The sequence below is a fragment of the Oryzias latipes genome, chromosome 18, assembly GCF_002234675.1.
Source record: "Oryzias latipes chromosome 18, ASM223467v1".
Classification (NCBI taxonomy): Eukaryota; Metazoa; Chordata; class Actinopteri; order Beloniformes; family Adrianichthyidae; genus Oryzias; species Oryzias latipes.
The window spans coordinates 22,469,947-22,480,846 of NC_019876.2; the positions used below are offsets into that span (position 1 = coordinate 22,469,947).

Sequence of the window (10,900 nt, forward strand, 5' to 3'; positions counted from 1 at the left end):
GGACGAACCTGCAGTGAGCAGTTTGTGTCTGCAGTTTGTGTGTGCACAGACTGTGATCTATAACAAACCCGACCCAGAGGAGCTTCCTCCACTGCTGGTTTCATGTGCAAAACGTGCACTGAGGGGCGGAGTTGGAGTAGAGACACTCGTCCCCCTCAGAGCTTCACATGAACAGGGATGATGTTTGATCTGAGGAGACTTTTCCAGTATTGAATGTGTCATTTAATATAATCATTCTTTAATTTCAATGTTTAACTTCAATGGCAGCAATTAAAGAGAAATTAAAATGGGAATTTTCATCATCTCAGAGAACTTATTTTTTTGTTTTTACTTCTTTTTTTTATACTTCTAAATTCTCATGGGACATAACTATTTATATTTCAGTTGTGGGATGCTGTTCAGCAACTGTTCATCTTCTCACATCCACATCTGCCTAAATCTCCTCAAATGTTACAAAAGTAGAAAACAACAGACAATGATTATACTTCAATTCACTGATCAAAATGTTGGTTTATTAATTTTTATCCCTAAATGAAACATGTTTGTCCTCCAGATGTTCTGCTGCTTGATCGCTGACAGATTCACACAAATCAGCATCACAGTTGAGTCGGGTTGACTCATCCTTCAGTGTGCAGGCTGCACAGCTAACAGAGTTCTGCAGGTTGAAGCAGTCTGTGTCCACAGAGAATGTTGCACTGTTCAGCAATGAGACTGACAGGAAGAAGGTCTGAAGCATACATCAGAAATCCACCACAAGAATGAGCTGTAGCATTATAGCAGCTTAAAACGTTCATCATAATATTTTAGTCAAAATCATTTTCATTCAGACAAACCAAAGAATTTGACGGAATAACGATTTAGCATTTATTGGTTAGAAAATAATAGTTTGATTGCTGAAAATGACTGAAACTTAAGATTCAAGCGTTTCATTATTTGACATGTTTTCAGATGTTTTTTCTGCTTGTTCTTTTTATTTCTGCACATTTTTGTTTATCAAATATGTTGATCTCTTGTGTATTAAATAGAAAAAAGCTTTAGTCCGTTCAAAATTGCTCATAGAGATCCAAGAATTTTAACATATTTTCATTGTTCCATTTTGTGGTATTTTCAAAAAAGGTTAGACCATCTTTGGCTTACACAGCACTTACCTTTCATCTCTGAGCTTTTTTGATGTAATTGAATTTGCATTGCATTTCCATCCATGTTCCTTTTTTTGTGTTTGTAAATGTTTCCACATGTGCTTCTTCTCGCTATAATAGAGCTTTCCTTTTTTGCTCTGAGCATTTGTTTTGCAAAACTTTTTTCCCATCAACCCTTCAAACAGAACAGAAGCTACTACTGCTTTTCATTCCCACTTCAAAAAAGTATTCTTTTTGTGTAGAAGATTAATGTTCTGCAAAAAACCTTCCATGTAACCTGTTGAATTGTTATGCGAGATAGTAGTATATCATAATCACCTTGACTGTTAGAATAATCTGAATTGACCTTTAGTAATGTAAATGGGTTTGTAAAAATTCTGAATGACAGTTCTATAAAAAAAATACTTTTGAAGAGAAATCCAAAATTGAAGACTAAAAGTCATTATTTTGAACCAAAAAGTCATTCACCTGGATCACAGTCAGAACTCTTTGAATAATCAACGCAGAAGAACAGTTAAAACGCAGCTGGAGTCAGTGTTCTCACAGGCTCCGTGGCCTTTAAGGACAGCACCAAAGATGATATGATCAAATGAGGCTTCGAGGAAACCAGAGGTTTGTTACCTACCAGAGGCCTGGACAGATGGTCCGAGGTCCCACCTTCCTTGTGAAATGCATGTGTCTGTGTTTGTGAGGGTGTGTGTGTGCATGTATTTGTTTTTGCGTTGGAGGTTATATTTTGAGGGATAAAGGGTGTGTGTACAAAGGGGGTTTGGCAAGTTTAATCTTACTGACATTAAACATTGGATGGACTCTTAGAGAGCGAAGCACTTCCAGTCTTACATACCCAGGGTTGATTATTCAGGTTATGGGGTAAAGACCAATGTAGCGGGGAAGCAGGAAGGAATGTCAGTAGTGGACAGCCACACCTTGTCTCTCACCTTGTAGAGAGGTGCGGCGGACTTCTCTACAGTAGTGGATTGCCCTCTACTGTGAGTCGTTCTTGGTTCCGCTGAAGCTCGAGCCTGTATTTACTCCAGGTTCGGCGACAGCGTCTCACAAACGCGGCAGGAGTCGAGGATGAAGCCAACTGTTCCTGGTTAGGAAACAAAGGGGGTTGATGACTATATGTAGCTTGAAAGGGTGAGTATCCGAATGAGTTCATTAGAGAATTGTGGGAATGCTCGGCCCATGGGAGCTGAGACAACCAAGTCCTAGGGTTTTTGCTGCACATGGCCCGTAGTTCATTTATTCATTTTCCATACCGTTTATTCCCTTTCGGGGTCACGGGGCTGCCGGAGCCTATCCCGGCCACTTGGGCAAAGGCAGGGGATGCCCTGGACAGGTCGCCAGTCTGTCGCAGGGAATGGCCCGTAGTGTCGTCTCCAAATCCTGGTTATACCTCTCTACCTGGCTGTTAGGTTAAAGGGGAAAACTGAACTCAGACTAACCTTGATTCCAAGAATGTTGCCAAACTCCTTCCAGAAGAGGGCGATGAACTGGGGTCCACGATCTGAGGTGATCTTACCTCTTGAATTGGGTAAACCAGTTATGAAGTCCATGGCTACGTGGGACCAAGGTCTACTGTATGTAGACGGCACAGGTAGAGGGTGAAGCAAACCAGTAGTCCTGGGGGTCTTGACACTGGCACAGACAGGACAAGCAGCCACAAATGCCTTAAAGTCGGAGGACATGGAGGGCCACCAAAACCGTTGGGACACAAGATTTACTCCAGGATAACAGTTCCCCCTAGGAAACAGTTTTCTAACAAACAAAGATCATATAAATGAGTTTAAAATGTTTGAATTAACCGACTGACCATCAAGTAACAGAGATGGAAGTTGAACTTTAACATTATGAACCAGGGTGGAGGACATTTAAATCAAAGGCTGAGGGACTGCTTTTATCACATTGTTATATTGTTTTATATCATTTAATTTAAACATACAAGAAAAAGCTTCAAATGAGGTCATGTTTCCATTATCATTGATAATGTATAAACCTCACCAAATACCAATATCAATCCAGTTTTTGTAAGATATTGACATGTTCCTACATGAAATGCTGACAGTTCCATCTGGGAGTGTTGTGTGAACCAAAGTTATGTTTGAATATGAGTTTCCAGTACAGTAACAGCCGCTAATGATGAACTAGTGCCTTCCCCTGTTTTATGCCTTTCTCTAGTCAGCTGTTTGGTTCTCCAGTAGAAACCTCCAGAGAGTCTGTTTTCCTAGTTTCTAAGAAGTTGTGAAACAGTCCTGGCAGCAACACACGCTCTTGAAATCCTGAAAAAATCTGTGTCTGATCAGTTGCTCCACGCCCACAGTCAGCTACTCATTTGACTCCCAACTTCCTCCTTTGAATGAAGGAGGTGACTGACTGAGGTTTTCAGGAAAAATGAAACTCTGTGCGGGGAGGAAGTTAGAAAGGACACTAACCCCACAGCGAACAGGACACAGCCAACTGACAGGAGGTAAATATTTACTCTACATGCAGGTTTTTTAGATGAAAGCTCAACACAGCTTTCAGACGTTGGTAATTATTCAAACTGCAGTTTGGGGATTGTTCAGTCTGTCATAAAGTGATAAAGTGAGTCCAATCGTCTTCCTGGTGTTTAGGGCAAGGTCAGCCTGACATTTGTGATTCAGCTGGTAACCTGTTAGTGTTAAATAAATTTGCAAGTAAAATCTGAAAATGCATGGCTTTCTTTCATAAAACGAAAGATGTATTTCTATGTAAATCCTGTGCAAATCTATGAATCAATCATTCCAATACTTAAAATATAGTATGTTTTTGACCGGGTTTTAGAAAATCTGCTACATAATAATAATTTTAAAGCCATATGATAAAATTACATTTTAAAACTTAAAAAAGAACTTAAAATGTCTATTTAATTGTATAATTGTGGACAAAAGTCCTAATTTGTACGTCTAAACTGTAAGCAATCTTATTTTTCTTGATAACACAGATATGTTTCTGATATTTTGGTTTAACTTATTATTTTTATGCCATCAAATCAACTCCAAGTCCATCCATTTTCTTATGCACTCTATTCCTTTTTTCAGTTTCCATTTAAAGTCCACATTCAGGAATTTTGGAAATAAAAGAATTTGAGCCAAAAATATGTGTTTCCTATTTATTAATAGTGTTTTGGGTGGAATTCTTCATGTAAACAGGTAAACTCTTAAATCACATCATAAAACAAATTTTCACTGATCAATCCAAAGTAAAAGCATTGTTTTCATGAAAAAGAATGATACTGAGATTTTTTTTTTTGATTGGTGTGCTCTCCTCCTACAGACATGGCCTCCATCTCTGAACCCCTCAGGGAGTCTTTCTCCATGGAGAAGCATCTCTGCTGTACCATCTGCATGGAACCCTTCAAAAAACCAGTCACAACTTCCTGTGGTCACTCCTTCTGTCGGGGATGCCTTAAATTACACTTTAAATATTTGTCCACAATGTGTCCCCTTTGTAAAACCCATGTGAACAAAACCCCAGAGGTGAACATTGTCCTCAGGGACATTGTTGAACACATGCAAGCTGTGCAAGCTGCAGAGCAGAATAGGTTTACGGGTGCGCCGGAGGAAGTGCCCTGTGATGTGTGCACGTCTTCAAAGATGAAGGCGGTGAAGTCCTGCCTCTTGTGTCTCACCTCTTACTGCTCAGCTCACCTGCAGAGCCACTATTCCCAGCGTCTGAAAGGCCACAGGCTGGTGCAGCCAATCAGGGACTTGGATGCACGAGCCTGTCTCAACCACGGACGGCCCTTTGAGCTCTACAGCAGGAAGCAGCAGGTGTGCATCTGTGTTGCCTGTATGAAGGAAGGCCAGGAGGACGTTGTCTCCACCGAGGACGAATGGCACAAAAAGAAGGTACTCACTCAATGAAGCATAAGATTCTCTCTTTTTTAATTAAAAAAATGTATTATAAGTTACAAAAGTTCAACAATAAAAAGTGTCGTAGTCTGTAAGGTAGGTAACAGTAACTGGAATAGGCTCCATCAACCTCATGACTTCTAAAGGGATTTAGCAGGTTGGAGGAATGGACAGTAGGTGGAGTTGTCCCAAGGAGCTGCACAAAACTTCAAATCAAGTTAAATGCAATACACTTAGTGTAACACCCCCAAAACTTTGTTAAATCTTTTAAAAAAATGCTTTTCTTTCCACAGGCTCAACTTCAAAGCACTAAAGCAGAGTTGGAACAGAAGATTGCAATGAGAAGAGCAAAGGTGGATGAAGTTGATGCAGCTCTCAAAGTTTGCATGGTGAGCTGCAAAAGGGGGAAATAAGAAAACTCAACACAATGTAGCATTTACACACTGATAAAAAGAATGATTTGATGCTGTGCAGGGTTTAGAATCATTAATCAATAATTTGATCATATATGGTCTTTTCTATCAGTCCTGGGCAGCTTTTAATTTCCGTCAGGCATTGGCAGTTACACTTTGGATTATTTTCCCTTCTATAGGACCAGTTGGAAACCGAGTTCTGTGATGTGGAAGCCATCTACACAAGTCTGTCTAAAATCCTGGAGGCCGCCCAGGCAGCAATGTTGAAGCCACTGAAAAAACGGAGGCACCTGCTGGAGAAAGAAGCAAAGGAGTTAAGGGATGAGCTAGACTCAGAGATCAACAAACTCCAGGTTGCAGTCTCTGAACTGGAAAACATTTCAGCGCTTGAGGATCACATCCTTTTCCTTCAGGTGATTTTTTTAGTCTCAAATAGTGTAATGATATTGAGTGTAGGGAGCAGAACCACGCCCTTATCACCTGATTAGGTGAGTATTACACACAACAGAATGTCAAAAATTTTGATAGATTCTAAAGAACTGAAAATGGTTGTTTATTAAATTTGCTGCATTAGGAGGTCATATTTACTGAAATCAAAAGTTATTCCAATTAAAAACATCTTAATAGGTCAGGTGACATTTGAATATAGAACCACTAATTTTGGAGCAGCTTTACAATTCTTGCTGGGGTGCTGGAGCCAGCCCACATACTGTTAAGTGAAGGCGGGGTACACCCTGAACAGGGGGCTTTTCTGTTTCAGGGCCTCCTTTTGTTCTCATCACATAATTCTTTTCCTGCTGCTTCAGTGCTTTTCTGGTCATCTTGCTGCTATTTGTTGTCCTTCTCATCTACCATTGGGCAAACCAAACCCTTTTTGCTGTGAGACAGCAGGGTCAATTTCTATTCCCAATTCACATCAGTATCAAATGGTTCGTCTGCTCCTGCTTAGGATGACCTCCTTGTTGATGAATGATATGATGTAATTTGTTGTAGGACTGAATTTGACTGGTGGATTTTTAGGTCTGTAATGCTGCCGGCTGTTTCCAGCAGTGGCGTGAGGCTGTTCCTCTGCTTCTGTTTGTCAGAGATACCCTTCACTCTCCAACCAGGATGACATGAAGGACTGGACGAAGGTGCAGCTCAACACATCGCTTTCCTTCGGCTCCATGAGAAAAACCACAGAGGCGCTGATAGAAAAGTTTCAGCAGGAACTGGACCGACTGAGCTCCATTGGTGAGTTTGTAGAGGTCAAAAGTCATCAGTCAAAATGTTGACTTGAGTACTCAAACATATTTCTTTGCCTCACAGAACTCAAGAGACTTTCAACATTAAGAGGTCAGTTATGCAAATAATTTAGGAAACAATGTCCAGCATAGATTTTTCTGTAAATAATTTCTGAGTTTGGTCTCAACAGAGGACGTAAAGCTGGATCCGAGCACCGCTCACAAACGCCTTGTTCTCTCTGAAGACGGGAAAGAAGTGTTAGACTCAGGAGAAGACCAGGAAATTTCTAATTCTCCCGGCAGGTTTGATCTGTTCGGCAGCGTTCTGGGGCTCAACGCCTTCTCCTCCGGCAGGTCGTACTGGGAGGTGGAGGTCGGCAACAAGACAGGGTGGGATCTGGGTGTGACAACAGGAGGTGCCAGCCGTAAAGGCAAACTCACGCTGAGTCCTGAAAAGGGCTACTGGGTTCTGGTTCATTATGAGGAGGAGAAGTATGCGGCCATGACGGCTGTGCCGCTTAGTCTGTTCCCGAAAGAAAAACCCACCAAAGTGGGTTTGTTTGTGGACTATGAGGAAGGCCTGCTCTCCTTCTATGATGTGAGGGCTCAGTCTCATATCTACTCCTTCACTGGGTGCTCTTTCAAAGAGGAGCTTTACCCGTATTTCAGTCCTCATGTGAGAGTGGAGGAGAAAAACAACCAACCTTTGATTATTTGCAGTGAAAAACATTGTGAAAATGAAATAGATGTTGAATGGAAGCAATTGTGCTCCATTTCTGTTGGTGAGGATGAGACTGAGTGAGACTGAGGCACATCCATGACCAGAACATGTTTCAGTAAAAAAGAGGCCTGGTTCCCGTAGATAAACTTTACATTATCGTGGTTCCTCGCAATATTCTGGTTACCTTTCACAGTCTCGCTGTTTTGCTTATTTTTACTCTCTCAAGGATGTACTGTGTTCTTCATCCTGATTGGCTGTTGACAATCTCCTGTAGAAAATGTGGTCAGTTTGCCAAATCTACGTAATCTTCAATTGCGATCAAATCTTTTTTTTTCATTTTATAATACTGGCCTTATTTTTCTATGAAGGTTTAAACTTTCAGAGTTTAAACAAAAGAGTAAATGTTCGTGTCTATCTGACAAAAGTGAATAAAGTTTGTAGTGAGGAGTATTACAACTTTAAAACATCTGTAATCCTATTTTATGGATTTCACTTATTTTCAGTTATTTTTTTAAACGTGACTCCAGAAAGTGAACAGGGGATCACTGCATACCAAAACTATCATGAATACACCCACTTAGCCTACCCACACCATTGAGTTATAATAGTCCTTCTCCTTAAGTTTAATTGTTGCACATATTTCCACAAAAAGTATACTTTCTTTTGACTGATTTCGTTTTATTCCTTAAATTATCAGTCACGTCAGCTTTAAATATTAACATCATAATACTATGATCAGGCTTAGTTCAGATGCATTACCATTTGTCTGTCATTTTTTTGCCCACAATTATCCAACATTCTGGGAACAAAGTTTAAATGGTTTTACCTGAAAGCTTTTCTCTTTTAATTTGGCTTTCTCAGTGGAAAACCAACAAAGTAGTTGGATATCACTATAAGGCCTTTGACATAAACAAAGATCACTAAAGGCCAGAAGAAATTATGCCACTTTGATTTTTTTGTCAACAAATAGAAAATGTGATAACAAGTACATCTGCGTATGTAAAGCTGTTAAGACCATTTTCCTATGAGATCAATTTCTTTTGTTTTAGGATTGTGTACAGCCCCAGTTTCAGATCCACAGTAATTTGTTTCTTTCTAAGCTGAGCAAATTTGTGGAAAAAACACATCTGTTGTTTCTTGAGATGCTTCAGAGTTCATGAAAGGAGAATCAAACCCTAAGCGATTCATGACATTCCATTTTGGTCAAATGTAAAGACTGAAATGAAACACCCTGTGGTCACACTTCCTTTCATTTTAAAGCCAACTTTAATGAGGAAGTGAAAGTATTGCCTCTCAGTTGACACCAGTGTCTGGTGTTAAGAAATCATGTTGGAGGATTGCTTTAACATTTCAAAATAAACTCTGCACATGAACTCAATTAGGCCAAATGTGCACTCTCAGGGTTTGACATACTTGTAAAGAGGTGAAAACCTTTAACAAAAGAGTTATATTCATCCTGTTTTTATGTTTTTAACAGAGCTCATTTCAGGTAATGTTGTTCTTAACCCTTGTGCTATCCTAGGCACTTTAACATTGGGAGTTGGGTCATCTAGACCCACTAGACAGTGTGCTGAGCCTTTTTTCTTCAATGATTTGTGATCTTCACTGGTGTCCATGGATTACATGAAATCTTTCCACCTTTATCCATGTAGCACCTATGCTATTAGGCAGAGGTAGTCAGGCTACTGGACCAAATATAGGTTCGCACGGAGTGGTGTGTATTGAATAAAAGAGCCAAGAGTCAATAAAAAGGTAGAATGGAAAAAGCCGGCAGTTTACTGAACAATTGACAAACAACAATAAACATACAAATTTGGTTCTTAAGTAATGTTAAGACACCTTTTCAACACCCTTTATGTTGTTTTTTCCTTTACTTTTTCTGTTAAAGTTCAAATAAAAGGTTTTGTTCAAGTTAATTTCAGTTTCAATCTATTTTAATTAAAGATGACCGGTCATTTGGTTTAAAGGGATTTTAGTTACAGAACTAAATTTATTTAACTTAAATTTAGTTTAAGCTTTCTTTTGAGTTCACTATATTTACCCTTTTCACTTTTTTGTAAATCAGTTTTGTCACTTTAAATTTACACCAAAAGTATCCTTTAAAGTTACAAAATATCAGATATCAAACAAAAGACAATTCAATATGCAAAGCAAACAAAGAACTGTTTTTCTAAATGTCCAATTGCTTAGCAAAATCCTTTAAAGTTTGTTAGCAGACGTATCCAGTTTTGGTAGTGCTCCTTTAAAGTATATTGGATCCACAGTTAGTGTTCAATCTCCTACCGCGACCTTGGCAGAGATTTTGTAGTAGTGAGGAAAAGTAAAGGACCACGTGATGCTCTACAGGCAGTCCGGATTATCGTGCTCCTTGGGTAGGCTCGCCATCCATGGATCAGGAGAAGTCCAGAACGATCCGGTCCGGAACCGTCTCCCAATTACTCTCGGGGGGACTCAAAAACCTGGCCAAAACTCGTCTCGTAATGGCATAAAATCTTATTTGGCTCACACCCCTCTTCCGGTCTGGCTAGACAACAGGTTTGCACCGTTATTTTAGTTTTTCACCGTAGTTTTTCAGCTAATGGCTACTCTGCTGCGCGTGCTTGCTGTCTCTGCCCTAAACAGGCCTATCTCTCCGCTACGCGCCGCACAGGTTGGGGAGGGCTCTTGAAAAAACTTTAAACTTTATCGAAAACAAAAACAATTTCTCTTTTTAAACAAAAATAGTAATAAAACCTATAAATTATTAATGTGAATACTATTTATATTTTTATCCTCACAACTTTTAGCTGTTTTTATCATGTTGTTTATTAATATTTATTGACCTTTTTATATCATTACTGAGTGTATTTGTAACGGGGGTTACATCCTCCCCTCCTTTTCTCATGCACGTCCTCGTACATGTTTCACACAGTTTCTATCTTTAACATCTTGGGAGCATTTAAAGAGTCAGTGAATGCTACTGCTAAGCTGTGAAATAGAGACTGGACTACAGTGACGAGTGGGTTACCTAGTTCAGGATAGGTCAGTCTCTGAGCAGGTTCCCTATGTCTGTTTGAACGTCTTAGGGGATCAGTGATGGTGTCATTAGTGTCAGTGGCTTCTGGGCACTGGTCTGTGTCAGTGACAATCTCTATGGGCATGTCAGAAATGTCTTTGGTTTGGCTGTCTGTTTCAGGGGACTTTTCAGGATCTACTTGAGGTAGGTTTTCTTCTTCAGGGTAAGTATCGACTTGGATATCTCCGTCAGTTTCGATTGGATTCTCTTCAGGTAAGTTTCTTTCTACAGGTTCGGTTAAGGACTCTTCTGGTGGGTTTGTCTCACTTGGTAAGTATGTCTCATCTGATAGTTGTTGACTCTCTTTAGCTTCAGCAGCTTTGGTTGTTTCCACTGGCGTTTGCCCTACAGCGGTTTCAGGGTTCTCTGTGTCAGGTGGGATGTAGGGACTTTTGGTTTCCACTACTAGATCATGATAATCATAGTAATAGCCAGGATCAGAATCTTCACAATCGGACCCTTGTTCAACACTTT

The 10,900-nt window shown here is 39.9% G+C and overlaps 1 protein-coding gene across 1 annotated transcript; it reads left to right on the top strand.

The window, feature by feature from the left end:
• Nucleotides 1-3,490: 3,490 nt before the first annotated feature.
• On the top strand, nt 3,491-7,711 carry LOC105356464 (E3 ubiquitin-protein ligase TRIM39-like). Its single transcript, XM_023966361.1, has 7 exons — nt 3,491-3,609; nt 4,437-5,011; nt 5,308-5,403; nt 5,607-5,840; nt 6,513-6,660; nt 6,736-6,762; nt 6,842-7,711. The coding sequence occupies exons 1-7, from the start codon at nt 3,534-3,536 to the stop codon at nt 7,450-7,452; spliced, it is 1,767 nt and encodes a 588-aa protein (XP_023822129.1). The 5' UTR covers nt 3,491-3,533; the 3' UTR covers nt 7,453-7,711.
• The last annotated feature ends 3,189 nt before the right edge of the window (nt 7,712-10,900 follow it).